At 41.6% G+C, this 16,178-nt stretch overlaps 1 protein-coding gene across 1 annotated transcript in view; it reads right to left on the reverse strand.

The window, feature by feature from the left end:
- Positions 1-2,948: 2,948 nt before the first annotated feature.
- Positions 2,949-16,178, reverse strand: part of col22a1 (collagen, type XXII, alpha 1) — a gene marked incomplete at its 5' end in the record, with an annotated part of 36,743 nt that continues 23,513 nt past the window's right edge. Inside the window, 38 exons of the mRNA XM_083681145.1 lie at positions 2,949-3,604; positions 3,881-3,958; positions 4,102-4,284; positions 4,413-4,479; positions 4,582-4,761; positions 4,968-5,012; positions 5,104-5,139; positions 5,340-5,411; positions 5,820-5,873; positions 5,994-6,047; positions 6,137-6,190; positions 6,845-6,889; positions 6,989-7,042; positions 7,219-7,272; positions 7,452-7,505; positions 7,676-7,729; positions 8,060-8,113; positions 8,327-8,380; positions 8,944-8,997; positions 9,400-9,513; positions 9,606-9,641; positions 10,239-10,283; positions 10,528-10,581; positions 10,678-10,713; positions 10,827-10,904; positions 11,416-11,460; positions 12,204-12,308; positions 13,026-13,079; positions 13,375-13,428; positions 13,518-13,571; positions 13,707-13,760; positions 14,360-14,413; positions 14,594-14,626; positions 14,935-14,976; positions 15,305-15,358; positions 15,564-15,626; positions 15,746-15,790; positions 16,037-16,090. Coding sequence (XP_083537271.1) covers positions 3,411-3,604; positions 3,881-3,958; positions 4,102-4,284; positions 4,413-4,479; positions 4,582-4,761; positions 4,968-5,012; positions 5,104-5,139; positions 5,340-5,411; positions 5,820-5,873; positions 5,994-6,047; positions 6,137-6,190; positions 6,845-6,889; positions 6,989-7,042; positions 7,219-7,272; positions 7,452-7,505; positions 7,676-7,729; positions 8,060-8,113; positions 8,327-8,380; positions 8,944-8,997; positions 9,400-9,513; positions 9,606-9,641; positions 10,239-10,283; positions 10,528-10,581; positions 10,678-10,713; positions 10,827-10,904; positions 11,416-11,460; positions 12,204-12,308; positions 13,026-13,079; positions 13,375-13,428; positions 13,518-13,571; positions 13,707-13,760; positions 14,360-14,413; positions 14,594-14,626; positions 14,935-14,976; positions 15,305-15,358; positions 15,564-15,626; positions 15,746-15,790; positions 16,037-16,090 — 2,514 coding nt within the window. The 3' untranslated portion in view covers positions 2,949-3,410. The remainder of the gene's footprint in view (positions 3,605-3,880; positions 3,959-4,101; positions 4,285-4,412; positions 4,480-4,581; positions 4,762-4,967; positions 5,013-5,103; positions 5,140-5,339; positions 5,412-5,819; positions 5,874-5,993; positions 6,048-6,136; positions 6,191-6,844; positions 6,890-6,988; positions 7,043-7,218; positions 7,273-7,451; positions 7,506-7,675; positions 7,730-8,059; positions 8,114-8,326; positions 8,381-8,943; positions 8,998-9,399; positions 9,514-9,605; positions 9,642-10,238; positions 10,284-10,527; positions 10,582-10,677; positions 10,714-10,826; positions 10,905-11,415; positions 11,461-12,203; positions 12,309-13,025; positions 13,080-13,374; positions 13,429-13,517; positions 13,572-13,706; positions 13,761-14,359; positions 14,414-14,593; positions 14,627-14,934; positions 14,977-15,304; positions 15,359-15,563; positions 15,627-15,745; positions 15,791-16,036; positions 16,091-16,178) is intronic.

The following is a 16,178-nucleotide window of genomic DNA, read 5'->3' on the forward strand; positions in this document are numbered from 1 at the left end:
TGAGCCATACACACAATTGGTAGTTCATGTTTTGATTCAGTCCCTTCATCTTAAAAACATATACGTTTTACAGACGTTGTATGAGGCCATGGCTTTGGAATACAGAAATGAACTAACATTTTCATCAACACTGCTGTCATTTTTGGCATATTTCCCTCGTTGTTTTCTAACAATGTACTGTAATAAACTGTTTTGTTTTGGAAATATTTCATGGGTCCCATGATCTTTTAACGTGAAAACAGTTGATGTTACCGACAGTTTATATGTCCTCTTATGAAACACTGAAGTTAAAAAGGCATCGTTCAAAAGTATACAATAGTTACCACAGTAAATACAGTATATTGGTCTGTCATCAACAAAAGAACATGTATACAGTATTACCACAGCAGCAGATACAGTACGGAGCATCACCACACATCCCTGTTATCATTACAGACCTATTCCGCTTTGACTGGTCTAGGTTACAGATGTCTGCAGGGTCGTCCACAGTTGCCAGGTTACTGGAGGGAGAGTCAACATGCTTTGCACACCAGAGATTCATTTATTGGACAAATGTGACCTTTAGCATGCTACTTGTTGGACCTAGTATTTTCATCTGCTCAAGGGCATCCCTTTGTTACCACAGGTCCCTTCATGTTACAAAGGTTAAAGGTTGGCCATAAATACTAACATTATATATTCGACAAGAGCTGTTCAAAGGATTACCTCAGCAAAATGCCTTATTATTGAATAATACACAACACATAACTGAAATAGTGAGTCATATGTTAACAGTAAGCAATCTTTCTTTACCAGTTAATAGAAGTAAACTCTGAGAAATGGACCCTATGTCTGTACGTTTGAGGCAAGTATGAGCAAGAGTACTCACAAATAAAAGGAAAAGCCTTTTGTATAAAATGGATCTGTTCCAGTCTTTATTACAACATACAGTACAGTATATACCTTTCCAATACTTACAAATATACCACTAATTTAGATTATTTAAGCACCAATCTATCAGGATACACAGTTATGTTTTTACCAATTGCTCACATTGCATGTACTCGTACTGTAGGTCAAACTGTGAATAATTTAACAGTATAATTTAACAAAAACCCTCAATCAGTGACATACAGTTAGTTGTTTTGAGTAATAAAATGTAAAAAATGTATATGTAACGAGCCAAATAAAATGAAATTATAAAGCCATATATATGCATTTATTATGTGGAGCACAGAAACCAAACATCAGACATTATAATGCTCCTACTGATGGGGGCAAGAAGCAATGTCATTTACACAATCTGAATCTCCATTTTAGATATTAATCCAGTCAGATTATGATAAAACTTGTATGCAAACCTGCTCCTACTGGTATTCACACTTTCCTGTAGACCTGAAATTTGGATTACAGTCATGATGACCTGAGGTCATGCTTATGTACTGTTCTATACATGTAAAAACACTGTAGCTGCTCTGTTGCTGCTCTCTGGCCTACTGGCTTCAATTGCACAACTATCAATAGTTATTATTGATGATAGTCTAGTCCATACATCATCACTGTCTGGTGGGAGTCACTGTATGAAAGCCAGTGATGATTACAGTACACTACAGAGTACAACCCTTTGTCTGCAACAGACCCAAACAAGGGCACAATTGGCAAATCAGGCACTGCAAATTTGGATTATGTCAAATGTGTGAGAGAGTACATTGGATGACCTTCGACAAAGTGACCTGAGTTGCAGATGGCAAATTACATTTGCACTGTAGGTGTCTGCCTGTGTTCTAGAACTCCAAGTTGGATTCCTGGAAGAGAGCCATTGGCAAGCATTGCACACAAAACTGTACTGAATGCAAAAAATCCAGATTCATATTGTGACTTTGCAGATCTCTTCTTAATGTCGATGCATTGCTTTTCCTTGCTCTACCAAACCAAACCTTTAAGTGATCTATCCATGGTTTTGTTACAGGCTCCCAGCTTATGTTTTAAAAAAGCTTTAATTGGTCCACCAGGGACATAGGGAAGACAACCTTCAAACAGTCTACTCGGTGACCTAAGTGATCAGAATACAGGAAGCATTCACACATTTGCAGTTCACAATTGGGGCAACCAAAGCTAGACAGACCGCAAAGGAAGTGAAAGGAGCATGAAAGGAGCAGCTTTTCAGGAACAAGGGGAACAAAGGCTGTGATTTTACCACCTTCTCCCAGACTGTTTACTGCCAAACTCCATCCAGGGGAAAAGGAACGGAAACAGAAATCACCAGAGCCATTAAAGAAAAAAATGAGAGGAGAAATGTTGTGATATGGGACTATTTCCATTAGAAGGAGCCAAATGGCTACTCTGTCAACAACACTCAATCAATACATTCTCGGAAAAGATTCAGTCACATGCACCTATCGATTGGTCTGTGAGTTTCAGTTTGTTCTCACATCTTATCCTCTGTCATGTCTACTTGACGGCCTTTCAAGCCTAAATGAAGTTTGGTTTCCTAAGGAGGCGAGTCTTTAGGTATAGGGTATTATACACAACAAACAAACTCTGTACAAATGGCACTTAATGCCTAGCAAATGGCTTCCATTATTGAATCAGCATCTTCGTTTGTAGCTTTGGGACAAAGCTACAGCATATGGTCACCATCTTTATATGGGCTACTGATACACATAGAATCTGAGTGATCAGTATTCACCCTGAACAGTACTTAGGACACGACTGCCCATTATCATTCCAGATAACTGCACTACAAAAAACGTACAGATAAAGAAAATGCGTAAAGTTTTTAACAACCATCCACATGCCTATTAGATACTCATCAATCAATGAAAGATCAATGAAACTCTATTGATATTTGCGATTGTGCCTCACACACTGTTTTCCACTATGGCAAATCCTCCCTTCAATAAAGATAAAGTAGATTATTCGCTGACTGGATTTTACGAGTTCACCCCAAAGGAGCTCCCCTAGTAGTGGATCAATTTGGTGAGCAGTGATTGAGCTAAATTAAATCTACGTAAACCTACTACCAGGATGAGGTTTGGCTAAGCAGAGATTGATACAGTACCGTTATTAAGGCTTAATTTGGAGGCAGTAAATTGCCATTCTTTAACTGTGTCCTTGATCATAGCCCAGCGAGCCTGACAGTTAGTCTTAGTTGGACTAGTAAAATAATCCTTGATGGAAAGTAATTATTGATGATGATATCATCACCCGCCCCCACACCGCCCTTCCCCAAACCCACTTTCACCACCTAACCAAACTCGCCCCCAAAATAACAAAGCAAAAATAAAAACAACAATCTGACCGGCAGCACACATTGCTCGAGCCTCCAAACTGAGGTTATTATCACCTTAAAAAAAAAAAGAAAAAAAAAGTTCTTGATTCATTCTGACGAGTTCATAAATAGCTGGACTTCAAGCTGACCGCTGGGTGTCTTAAGCCCCCTTTACATTTTTAACATGTGGTCGTGATGCCAGGCTGGCGTAGTAGGCACACTGGGAGGGATCACACTGGCCGGTGGGTCCAACGGGCCCAGGTTGACCGTGAGGTCCAGGGTTTCCTGGTTCACCCTGAGCTCCGGTCGCTCCTGGCATCCCGTCCTTCCCATAACCCGGCATACCGGCCGGACCTGGAGGGCAGAGTGGTAAACACACTCAAACTGGAGCCACTGCTTATGAGGAATTCCAAACTGAATACTGTATATCCTATCCTCCTAGACTTTGATGGCTGCTTTTACGATACGGTGATATATATTTATTTTTGCTTTTGTTTTGTTTTTAGCAATTTTTCTAATTTAACTTTTATGGGTTTTGTGCACTTGAATAATGGAAAGCATTTTATAAATGTAATAAATTATTATTATTATATAATCATCAACCAAATTGCAGTTACAGTGAAACTTTACCTATGGGACCAGCTGGACCATTCTCTCCTCTCTGTCCAACACCAGCCTCTCCTTTCTCTCCACTAGATCCTCTTTCACCTGGAGGGCACAAAAAAAAACGTATGATTTTCAGTTTTATGCTGTTGCAGCACGTACATATCTGTGATAAGCGTAGCCAATACAAATTGATACCATGAATTAAATTGAATTGTGGGTTAATTGTACTGTAAACAGATACGCACCTTTAGGACCCATAGGTCCTCTGAGGCCATCTCCTCCGTTCTGGCCAGGCATACCAGGGTCTCCAGGGGAACCAGTTCGACCAGGATTACCGTCTTTACCTGGAGAGCCAGGTGGTCCTGGTCGACCCGCTGTGCTCTTTACATGAGCTGGCTGGATCTGGGCCATGAGGTAGGCCATTTTGGCTGAAAGGGCATACACAGACATACAGTTCATCATTGACTTAACCGGCACAACCTATTCAATCGAAATATAAGTGTGCAGGTTTTATCCTACTGGTACTATTATTGATATTCAGGCTAAAAATCTTCACCATCTAATTGTTTTGATAGTTCCTCCTGGATGAGCCTTCTCATTTGCTCCAGTGATGTTGACTCTCCCTGTGTTGGGGAAAATGCGCGTGTTATACTGATCCGTACATTTGTGTACAATTTTTTAATACATGTACAGCATCAGTGGGGGGAACATAGTCCAGTACTCACCCTTGGGCCTGGGAGACCTGGGCGTCCTGGTGATCCTGTTGGCCCAGTTGATCCTAGCTCACCTGGGGGCCCTGACATACCCATCATCCCTGTGTGGCCCTTACGGCCTGGAGTTCCAGGGTTGCCAGGCATACCTGATTCTCCGGTCGGTCCTTTATCTCCCTTGATACCTGAGTCACCCTAAGACAGGTTACAGCAATAGTTTGTTTGTTAGAGAGCACCATCCAATCACCAACATTTAGTGTTGCAACTTGATCAACAGAAAATACTGTAGCACAGTCTTCCCAATGAGTTATACTTCCAGACATGACATGGCATGGCTAGTTTGTATATTGAGTGTGGCTAGGGTTTGTCTTCAGTATATGGCAGGGTGCTATCGTACTCACTCTCTCTCCTTTGACACCACGGTCACCTACTCTGCCCGACATCCCCTGTAAAAGAGAAGTTGGATTTACATAACTATGGCATGTGAATCTATTTCTTCAATCAAGGGTTTTTAGCGCCACCAGGTGCTTACTATACCTGTTTTCCCTCAGGTCCAACGGGACCAGATGGACCCTAGATAGAGAGGCAGAAGTGAGAGAAATTCAATAAACAAATCTGACAAAATAAATGTAAAACGGCCAGCATCAAGACTTATACAATCCTCTTATGAAAGAACATCAACTGGAACTGTTGAGGCATGAGGGCTAGACATAGCTAAAGCCCTGGTGATTACTGATAACATTTACATCCAAGGAACTCAAATCCCAATTTACCGAAGGTCCTTTAGGGCCGCTAAACCCTGGTAATCCTGGGTTTCCAGCCTCTCCTTTGGCTCCCGAAAGGCCCTGTAGTACACAGGGAGAACATTGGGTACTTGTCACATGGCATTCACGTGGCACACTGTTGTTGAATACTCATAGCCCCACACATTACAGAGGACTGGGTGAGATTAACACTCAGCTGAAGCTCTTTCTGTATGAACATAACACAGTCTGGATGTAAATCTCATTAAAAGATCTTGTGGTGGGACATGCCAGCTGTAATAGATTAATATTCACATGTAAAAGGGTTTGGTGTGCCTAATGTCTTGCTGGCTATACCAGCCACAGGGCAGAAGAATTTCCTAAGCTTGCTAAATAAGCATTTTACTGCATATGCATGTTGCAGTTTTACAGTTTTAAGGTGTGAACGGTCATGTGAGGTGAAATGTACATTATAATAGAATACAGTACATTACTGTATGATCAACTCACTGGAGTTCCAGGAGCTCCTGATTTTCCTGATGGTCCAGGTTCACCGGGTTTACCCTGGAGAGAGAGAGAGAGAGAGAGAGAGAGAGATTAGTGTCAATTTGAGTCCATATCTGCTTCACTGTGTCAAATGTCAGGGTAAGGCTTCTCTAATGTCTACTCTAAAAGGTCACTCACCGGTTCTCCTCTCGGACCATTGAGACCCTGTGGTCCAGTGGGGCCCTGAATACCCTTAGAAAAAAATAAGAAAAAAACACTTTAATACATGTTTGCATGTTGATGACTGAGGATTAATTCCATACAATCATGGCCTCACTTACATCCTTCCCAGGCATTCCTACTCTCCCAGTAGGCCCAGCCTTTCCGTCTTCACCCTGGTTGGCACAATACAGAAACGTGTCAATGCAACAAATCATTTTACGACTATTGCTCCAGTGCTAAGATAAAATGATTTGTTCATAAATCACTTCAATGGTGGAATCCAAAGCAATTCGGATAAATCCCACCCTTGACCCTTTTGGTGTGGATTCATAGAGACACAGTGGAGATGTGCCACACTCATCCAATCCACCCAGTCTAAAATATAAAATCCATGCGATCGATATTAAAGTTCGATGCAGTTTGAGCAGCATGATCCTCTCATTCTAAGAGAGATTCGCTGGTGATGCACTTCACACAGGAAGTAGCTATAACAAGTCTTCTGCTGTCAGAGAGCAAGCGGTGTATGCGGTAGAGAAGTACAGGCTGGAAGGGCTGAGGCTGCATGAGCACATGAGCCATGCTATTGGTCACACCACTGGAGCAGAGCTGCTTCCTGAGGGACTGGGTTGAGTGAGAGACGATGCAGCAGGTGAGACATGATTAGAGGAGGTGAGACATGTGGAGGTGGCCATGTGTCACAATGTTACTGTGAGATGATTTGATCCTAAAGTCACAGAAGACATACTGTACTGGTAAAGTCAAACTTTTTTGGATAATGATAGGACATGATGTCCTCTCTATGAATTTTGCAACGTGGATACACTGACCTTAGAACCTGATTGTCCTGGCTCTCCTCTATGGCCCTTGAAACCCTGTATGGATAGAGGAAAAATGTCAATAAGACGGATTTCTCCATAGGCTTTGAGGACCACACAGATACAGCAATTAGGTCTAACCAGAAAGTTACTTACAGGAAGTCCTCTGAGTCCATCTCTGCCTGGTGGGCCTGTCTCACCCTGCTTACCCTAAGAACATAGCAAAAAGTCAGTGTACAAAGTCATTTAACAGAGTACAGTATGCCAGTAGTTTCATATTATGCCATGATCTTAAATAAGGTCTATTAAGTGTTAGTAAATCATGTACATTACAGGATATACAGTATGATCAGGTAACCAAATGAGGCCAGAGGCCATATACTCACAGGTTCTCCTGCTTCCCCTGGTCTTCCATCCTTTCCTATTTTACCAGCCATCCCCTGAAGAACAAACACATGCAAGGATTAACCTTTAGTTTTAAAACTGTTCACATACAGTATGGTCCACAATGACAATCGCTTACACTCAATATTTCTGAAATAGACTGAGATGAAGGTTACAGTGCATGTCATTGTCAATACCATTGTAATTCAAAACTTTATGAACATAGTTTCCTCACCATCAAGCCTGGCAGACCTGGTGGTCCCTGGATTCCTTTGAGTCCCTCTTTTCCCTGGTGAAGACAAAAACAAACACGGGCCATAGATTCATAAGTGATGATTAATGTCCCTGCCACCAAACGCCTCAGCCCAGTTGACCTACATGCCAGTGGCAGGAAGGGCTATAAATGATGACACGGGGGTAACAGTGTGCTGTTTGTAAGCACATTGAGTACTGCCTCACCTTCTCTCCAGGGGATCCTGGCGGCCCAATGGGCCCAGGCTGACCATCTGCACCCTGAACAGAGATAAGGGAGAGTCAGTCAATGCATCTCAACAAGAAACTGGAGTGAAAGACAGCACACATGAAGCAAACATATTCTCAATCGAATGAAGGTATACGCCTGAGATCCTTCTGATAGCATTTAATCTATTTACAATAAATTACAGCATAAATAAAATTAAAAAAATCACATAACTGTGCAAACGCTCAGTTCATAACAACAATAAACTGCTGATAAACATGACTAAACGGACACAAGGGCCCAGACTCACTTCCTTGAGTCTGCAGTAAACAGCAAGAGAGCAGAATGATGGACAATGGCATATGGTGGCACTAGGTACTTACAGCTTGACCCATGATGCCAGCAGAACCTGGGTGCCCAGGTGGTCCTGTGTGTCCCTGTAAATACACACAATAGCACAGTCCCGCTGAATCCATTACTATGCAATTACTTCTGTTTTATGTCTATGTACATAGCATCATGTAAATGCAATGTTGTTACTATAGTAATTACAGAGTAACTACACAGGTATGTGTGTACTTAATGTAAAGTGTGACCACCATTCAAAGCAACTGAAGTATAGTGAGTTGTGAGAAGGTTTCATACTGTACCTTTTCACCTTTCTCTCCAGGCCCCCCCTGGGGTCCTCTGTCACCTTTTACACCCTGTGGTACAAACATTACATATCATCTGCAGCCTTGGTAATCATTGCTTATGAATATGTGAACACTAAAGGGGCAATCTGTAATTGGTACATCCATTTTTGGAGTTGTAAATTAAGGATATATAGCCCTTGATTCTTGAAGAATATAACTTACAACTGTCTAGAAGAATAGTTCAACTGATTTACCCCATCAGAATCCAAAATATAAGCTTATTTCACTCCAATGTTTGTAAACAACGCAACTGTAAACAAACACTGTTTAGCTTCAAAACATGGTTAAAACTATAATTTTGAAGTCATGGATGGTCAGTCCTTGCATCCATCACATCTATTAAACTGAAAGCGGTGACCTTTCTCCAGCCCCATATCTCAGCTTTTTACCAAAACAAGGAGCCTGCTTTGTTGTTGTTTGAATTACAGATTGCACGTTTAAAGGTGTAGCACATGCATGTTCCTGTTGCAGGGGTCTAAACTTGACCCAATGTAAGTTTTCATTGGAAACAAAAGGGTGGCTGTTTTTGAACTCATTCATGTTTTCATGGAAGGGTGTGGTGCAGGACTTGCCTTTCCTCCGTCAGCTCCTGGGGATCCCGGGGGACCAGTTGGGCCTGGCTGCCCCTGTAATGGCACAGCACAACCATCAGTCTCTATCCAGCTAAAGGGTCTCTCCAAAAACACAATCAAGAATACTGTCGCCAGATTATAATCAGTCACTCCTAACCCTCAAAGGAGGCCTGCCTAATGATGCAGAGACACCCTGTTGCCCCTCTGTCACTCAAACCAAGTGTGATTGATTGCAGAGGTGCCTCACACTAGGCTATTATCTGAGAAACACATAGATACTGCTTTCTACTTTTGAAATAGCTAAACTTAAAATAGTCCATAATTGCAAGGAATGGGTGATTAAGAGATGATCATGTAATCACATGAATAAATAGGCATGTTTAACTTCCAGAGATGGATACTTTTATCCATATGTCCTACAGTTGAAATAGCAGAGCCGTTGATGTTTGTCCTTACTTGGTAGCCGTCTTGTCCGCTTTTCCCGGGTGTTCCTGTTTGTCCTTTGTCCCCTGGTGCCCCTGGCAGACCAGGTGATCCAGCCGGCCCTGCGGGGCAGTCTGAGCACACGTCCTGAGCACAACGGCAAAACATTAAAAGGTCAATCTGTCTTGGGATTGAACATGACAGACGAAACAATGCTGTGAAAGTGGAGCTCTTCTTACCTTGAGATCCAACTGAGACAAATCTGCTGCTTTCCCCTGAAGAAGATGATTAGTCCATTATTATCCAGTGCTACAAAGATGATTTGGACTACACATTTCAAACTGATTATCAAGTGTTATTGATTCAATCAATTTAAATAGATTTCCTGATACGTTCGACCAACATGACTGAAGACCCATCTCTTCAGGCTACATTTTGACTGTGCCTCCTAAAGACCTCTTCACCGCCCACTACCACTCCATACAGTTCCTCTACTGTTAGACCCATCTCTTCAGGCTACATCTTGACTGTGCCTCCTAAAGACCTCTTCACCGCCCACTACCACTCCATACAGTTCCTCTACTGTTAATTAAAAAAATAAAAAATAAAAAAGTAATCCTTCCTTCTTCTGGCATTGTGACTGCCAAGGGCACTTGGTCCTTGCATAGATTTGTTCTTATGATGACTGATGTATAGATGATTCACTTACTTTAGACAAATGTACTTGTTGCAAGTCACTTTAGATAAAGGCATCTGCTAAATGTCAAAATTTTAATGTAATGTTTAATGTCAGTGCAGTGAAACTCGTTTTTCTGTGTTCCGATGGTGGATATTGCAGATGTTCCAGAGGCCATGTAAAGGACTTTACTCACAGGCTCGCCTTGGGGTCCTTTCTCTCCTGGTCTTCCCGGCAAACCCTGCCAACCGAGACAATAGGGAGGTGTAAATTACAGCTGTCACCGTTTAATAGCCACACACAGTGTGTTTTCATTGGCTCCAGGTGATTTAGAATGGAGGGATTGTATTGCCAATTTGGATACTTCCACCTAATTAGAGATGATTACCACTAGGTCAGCAGAGTGTAACAGAGTGAGAATGAAAACCCTTTGTGGAGCGATTGTGACGTGTATGGAGCCTAACAGTGTGTTTTAGAGTACTTACATTGTGTCCAGTTGGACCCTGTGGACCAGCAACCCCTGGAAGACCTCTCATGCCCTGGACCAGGAAACAAACATAGGACAATTTAGGCTGGCTCAAAACATTGTCACTGTTTAAATTGTCTCAAATGTCAAACATCACACAAAAGCATACCACAGGTCCAACTTCACCATTGGGCCCAGGAATTCCCTGTAAAAGTCAAAGATGTTTTCAGACGTGGAAAATATGCAGCAAATTTAACAAAGGTTGTGTGTGTGTGTGTGTGTGTGTGTGTGTGTGTGTGTGTGTGTGTGTGTCCATACCGGGGATCCGACTTTGCCCTCTCCTGAAGAACCTCTATCCCCTGGCAGTCCCTGCAGTCCCTGTGGACCAGGCTGGCCCTGAAAAAGAACAGCAACGCATTATTGTGTCCTCTCAATACAAAATCCAATACTTCTGTCATTACAATTCTACCATTTAAATAATGTTTAGCTCAGAGTATTACTGTGCAAGGCTACTGTGCCCCTTCTGAAGGAGCTAGTGAGCCAAGAAAAACAACATTTGTGTTTATTTCTATATAGAGAATCCAATCTAAAGCTGTGTTTAGAATGTAAAGGTGAAATACTTGAAATAGAAAAGCAGCAAACGCCCATCTATGGCCTTTACTATCCCATACCCTCAATATCGCTTTCTCCCCCACACAAAAAGCTGTTGTTAAATCAGTGTGTTGGTCACAGTATGGTGGTCAGAGAAATTGCTTTTACAGCTTTCAACGAAAATGGATTGCTTTTCTTCTGAAGCTCGAAAAACAGAGGCGGTTTTCACTGTCTGGAGAGCACCTGTGCATACAAAAGGACCACCTCCAGTGGCAGGGTAAAGGTATTAGTGTTTTTTCAAGGTAAACAAATTTACCTTTGGCCCGTGAGGTCCTTGAATTCCCTGTGGTCCAGTTTGCCCCTAAAATATCACAAATGACATGATGATTAACCCAAAGATTGGCCATCGTATTGTAAGATTGTATCACTTGGCATTTAACATTGTAACATTGTTCCCTTTCCCTGTAGGGTGAGAGAAATTGGTTTAACTGTAAAATTGTCATAACGTATTTGTACACATATACTGGAGTATTGCCACATGCCTGAGGTTATGGGTTATTGGCGTGCAGCTGAAGGCAGTAAAACACAACTTTTATGAACCCAAACACCTGTACACAGACCTGCTGTGGTCTCTCATTAGTTTAATGTGACATGTTTAAACAGTTCTCTTTCTATTTGTGTTTTTGCTTCATCAGCACTGTCACCACATGGCTGGCAAAAAAAACGTACAGTAAGCATGTGCTGCTGAAAGAGCAACGTATGCCCACTCAGGTAAAATCTCTGGCATAACTGGTGTGGGCACAACCAACAACCAATAATCAATAATCAAACACAAACCAGTAATATGGTTATGAGTACATGTAGATATACAGTATTGTAATAGGGTGTTAAAGGGATGCTTCAGCATTTTTCATATTCATTATCTCCAGAACCATACCACTGTATATGTAGGTCTTAATTGCTTGAATTGCCAGATTGGAGCATGCCAAGGAACTTATGCTCATATTTCTAGAGTTTGGGTGACATGTTAGATGAGTACTGACTAAAACATATGGAGAGAGTATATTGAGGTTTGGAGGACTTGACTTGAATACATTATCTTACATTCTGTCCATCTTTCCCCTTCCCTGGTGGTCCAGGGGGTCCAGCTTCACCACCATCTCCAGGACGTCCAGCGGGGCCAGGTTGCCCCTCCTTTCCGAAATCTCCCTGTAACAGATAAACACAAAGGGAAGTTAGCACCAAAGAAACAAGAGTAATACTCAAATGCCCTTCTCAAATGTCCTCCCATCTCGTGGCCGCACTGATCCGAGACCAATCTCAGAAAGTTACAACCCAGGCACATTATGAGCTGCTATTAGTTTGATCAATTACTGGAACGGAAGGTTACAGACACAAGCCTTAGGAACATCCTTTCAATAGAATTCCAGCAAGCATTTTTTTGCTCAGTATCATATCCAACAGCATATGGTGTCTAGGTTATATTTTAGTCCAGTCACAACACTTGGTGACTTGGCCCTGTTCCATCTTAACATATTCAGCTTCCTTGTTTTGTTCATACAGGTGGATGTAATGAGTGCAGACAAGGATGGTGGGAGAATTGCCAAGACTAGTGCATTAGAAATTACACCCTCACCCCCTCTCACTAGCTTGGGGGGGGGGGGGGGGGGGGGGGGGGTTGTTCTGAAATCCAAACCCAGTGTGATGCTTATTACAGATTCTAGAACCATCATTAACTAGCTAATGCACCGAAACACTAATTGAGGACATATGCAAAGTGGCTCATCGATCATATTCACTGTTGTGAACTCTCTCTCAGTTGTTCATAACCTTTTCCAATGCACCATGAACCATGAACCAAACATTCTAGGTGACATGTCTTTTGAGTCGTATAACAATTAGGTTAGATTAGATTAGGTTACTGACCTTGTCTCCTTTCTGTCCAGCTATTCCAGGTGGTCCAAGGGTTCCGGGGATGCCCTTCATATTGTATGGGGAGAATTTTAGGCTATTTAAATTGTTACATTTCACAATGGTCACATTAAGAGCTTGTGATTCTAGTTTAAGATGGCCTTAGGAAAATATATGTTGTCCATGTTTTATAACACAGAAATGAAAATGTGAAGTGAAAATGTGATAATATAGTCATACAGTACTACTTCTTACATAAAGTGAGGCAGACTGGCCCACTGTTCATGTTCTCCACTACTGACATTTAAACATATTTTCCACATGTTGCATTTGTTTTTGTTTTCCTTCCCATAAATGGACCTACCACATTGCCTGGTAATCCACGAGTACCCTGAGGACCAGTCAAACCTGGTGGACCCTGTCAGCAAAATAACAGTCATTTCACAACTGTCTATCATGACATTCAATCATAAGCTGTAAGAGCATAAACAAGACCTCAGAACTTACAGGGTCTCCAATCCGTCCAGTCTCTCCTTTAGGGCCTGTGTCACCTTTTGGGCCCTGATTTTAAGAGGAAAAATAAGAGCAAAATCATTATAAATAAACTGACATGCCAATCATTTGAGGAAATTCTGAGAGAAAGAAAACATGTAATGTTTTTCAAATCATGACAATAAGTAGATATTAAATCCTTACCTGTGGTCCAGGCAGTCCCCTAAAGCCTTGTTCACCAGGTAGTCCTCTTTGACCCTTCACAGACAACACAGGGGTCAGTTACATTACAGAAATCCCCCGAAATGCACTTTAACTACAAATGAATCATACTATATTGTGTTTATTGTGTAAGTCCAAAAATTACAAAGGAGTGCTAACCATGACATAACATGTTCATGTCAAAACAATGTTTTCAATGAGGAGTAGTGGTAATTTGATGGTGACATGAATCCAGTTGATGTTGGTGTGCAATTAATGGAGGCAGTACATAATTATCACAATATGAGTGTACAACATCTTGTATTTTTCATTAATACAGCCGTGATATATATTGGATGCCATTACAAGGAGCAGAGAGAATGACATTTCAGAGGGAACATCTAAGCACCAGTGCAATTAACAAGGCCATACATAAATTACATTTTAAACAGTGGATATATAAAAATGATTTCCTTTGAGACATTATTAAATTACATTGATAACACTGAAGTATCATAAAAACACTGAGCACAATGAATGCAGAGTTGTTGTGGGTCTGGCTCGACTGAAGGAGGTAGTTGAGTTTAGGTTCCAATCTCTTCTGACATCTAGTGGAGAGTTCAGTACATTGTTGCATTTCCAGCAGGAAAACTTACCAATCCCCCTGGTTGCCCTTGTTCTCCCCTTTCTCCCTGCTCTCCAGGTTTCCCCTAGGGAGAGACAAGAGGGCAGATGCTTCTGGAAACAATTCATGTACAAGTCAAACATTACTGCACATCACAAGCCATTTCTCTAAGTTTTAGGTGCATTCTGCTCCCTGGACTAATTTAGGCATATTACACATTTCACAGAGCAGTTGAGCAACAAACTACTTATTGTTAACTACTTACTGGTTCACCAGGCTGAGGGATAACATTGGCCACCTAAGAGAAAAATAAAACACACATTTTAAAAGTATGCACAGTGTTTTAGATTTAAATGATTCCAGGAACAGTACATCATTTGGTTGTTTATGGACAATTTATATTTTTTGCTTTTATGCAGATGTTATGTACTGATATGCATGAGCAGATAACTAAATGGAAATTGCTCCGATTACAGACATCGCAGTGCTACATCATCTACTTCTGTGCAGTAGGGGAGGCTCGTGGAAGTAGATATCAGAGGATGGACTCATTGTAATCAATGTAATGGAATGAGAAATGCTCTTTTCAATCCCAACTTTACTCACATTTCCTGGTATTCCGGGAGTTCCCTTGGGTCCCACGTCACCCTGAGGCAAGACAGAGAAGTAGTGCACTCTCAGTGTCTGAATGCTAATGAGCTAATTACTGCTAATTTCCCCTGGTGGCCATTAATGTGACAAATTGTTGAGGAAGAGTCCATGACCAACATGGTCTGGCACAAGCAGCTAATATGTCTTATGCAAATAGCATATGCTTATCCAATCTCTATTAGGAAAAAAACACAGTTTGAAAATGTAATAGCTTTTTTTTGTTGACAGTCACTGGCTATTGGTATTGCATTGTTACAGTGAGCATAATTGTAAAAACACCCAAACACATTTTATCAGGATGCTTTGTCTCATATTTGAGTCTTACCTTGCCACCTTTATCACCCTTTGGCCCAAGGGCACCATCGTTTCCTCTTTCACCCTATAAAAAGGACGATTCAAAACCAAAACATCAACCTTAAACAGACATCAGCATACTAGACGGCTGGTTTTAATGATCTATTCAGCCAACTGTTTATGTGTCAACACCAATACAGCAATGAGGGAAATGTTGGCCTTCACAACATAAACATCACTTCCTCTCTTCCCAATGTCTTCTGCTTAGCTGTGATGGAGTACAAACCCACCTGTTGTCCTTTCTCCCCTCTGAGTCCAATAACACCTGGTTGTCCACGCAAGCCAGCCTCCCCCTTGTAACAAACACACACAGGCACACACACACACACACGCACAAACAAGATAGTGTGAAATGTTTAGAGCAAACTTTACAGTTGACTATAACTATAAAATGTGATTAGAATGAACTCACTCTCTCGCCACCAGGTCCTCTTGGACCAGGAGGTCCATCCTCTCCCTAAGGGCGGCACATTTAGACTGTTCATCAGTTACTGAAATTCAATCCAATCCCCAAATTGAAACCTAATAAACTGTACCAATTGATTTTGCTTTACCGCCCCCATCCCAATGTTAACGATCCCTCAAGCTTAGGTGGAATAGATACTTTAACAGTAACCTTTATAGACTCCATAAACCTGACAAATCGACTCACTTTTATTAACTGCTATTGGTGTCGAGTGTCCAGACACCAGTATCACTGTACCTTAACACCAGGTTTTCCAGAGAAACCATCTACTCCCGGCTCGCCTCTAGGCCCCTATGGAGAGAAATGAAATTATGTCATCCTTCCAAAGTTGATATGAAGACATCCATACATAAACATAACTACTTTGCATAAAACACAC

The sequence above is a fragment of the Argentina silus genome (genome assembly GCF_951799395.1).
Source record: "Argentina silus genome assembly, chromosome: 11".
In the NCBI taxonomy this organism is placed as follows: Eukaryota; Metazoa; Chordata; class Actinopteri; order Argentiniformes; family Argentinidae; genus Argentina; species Argentina silus.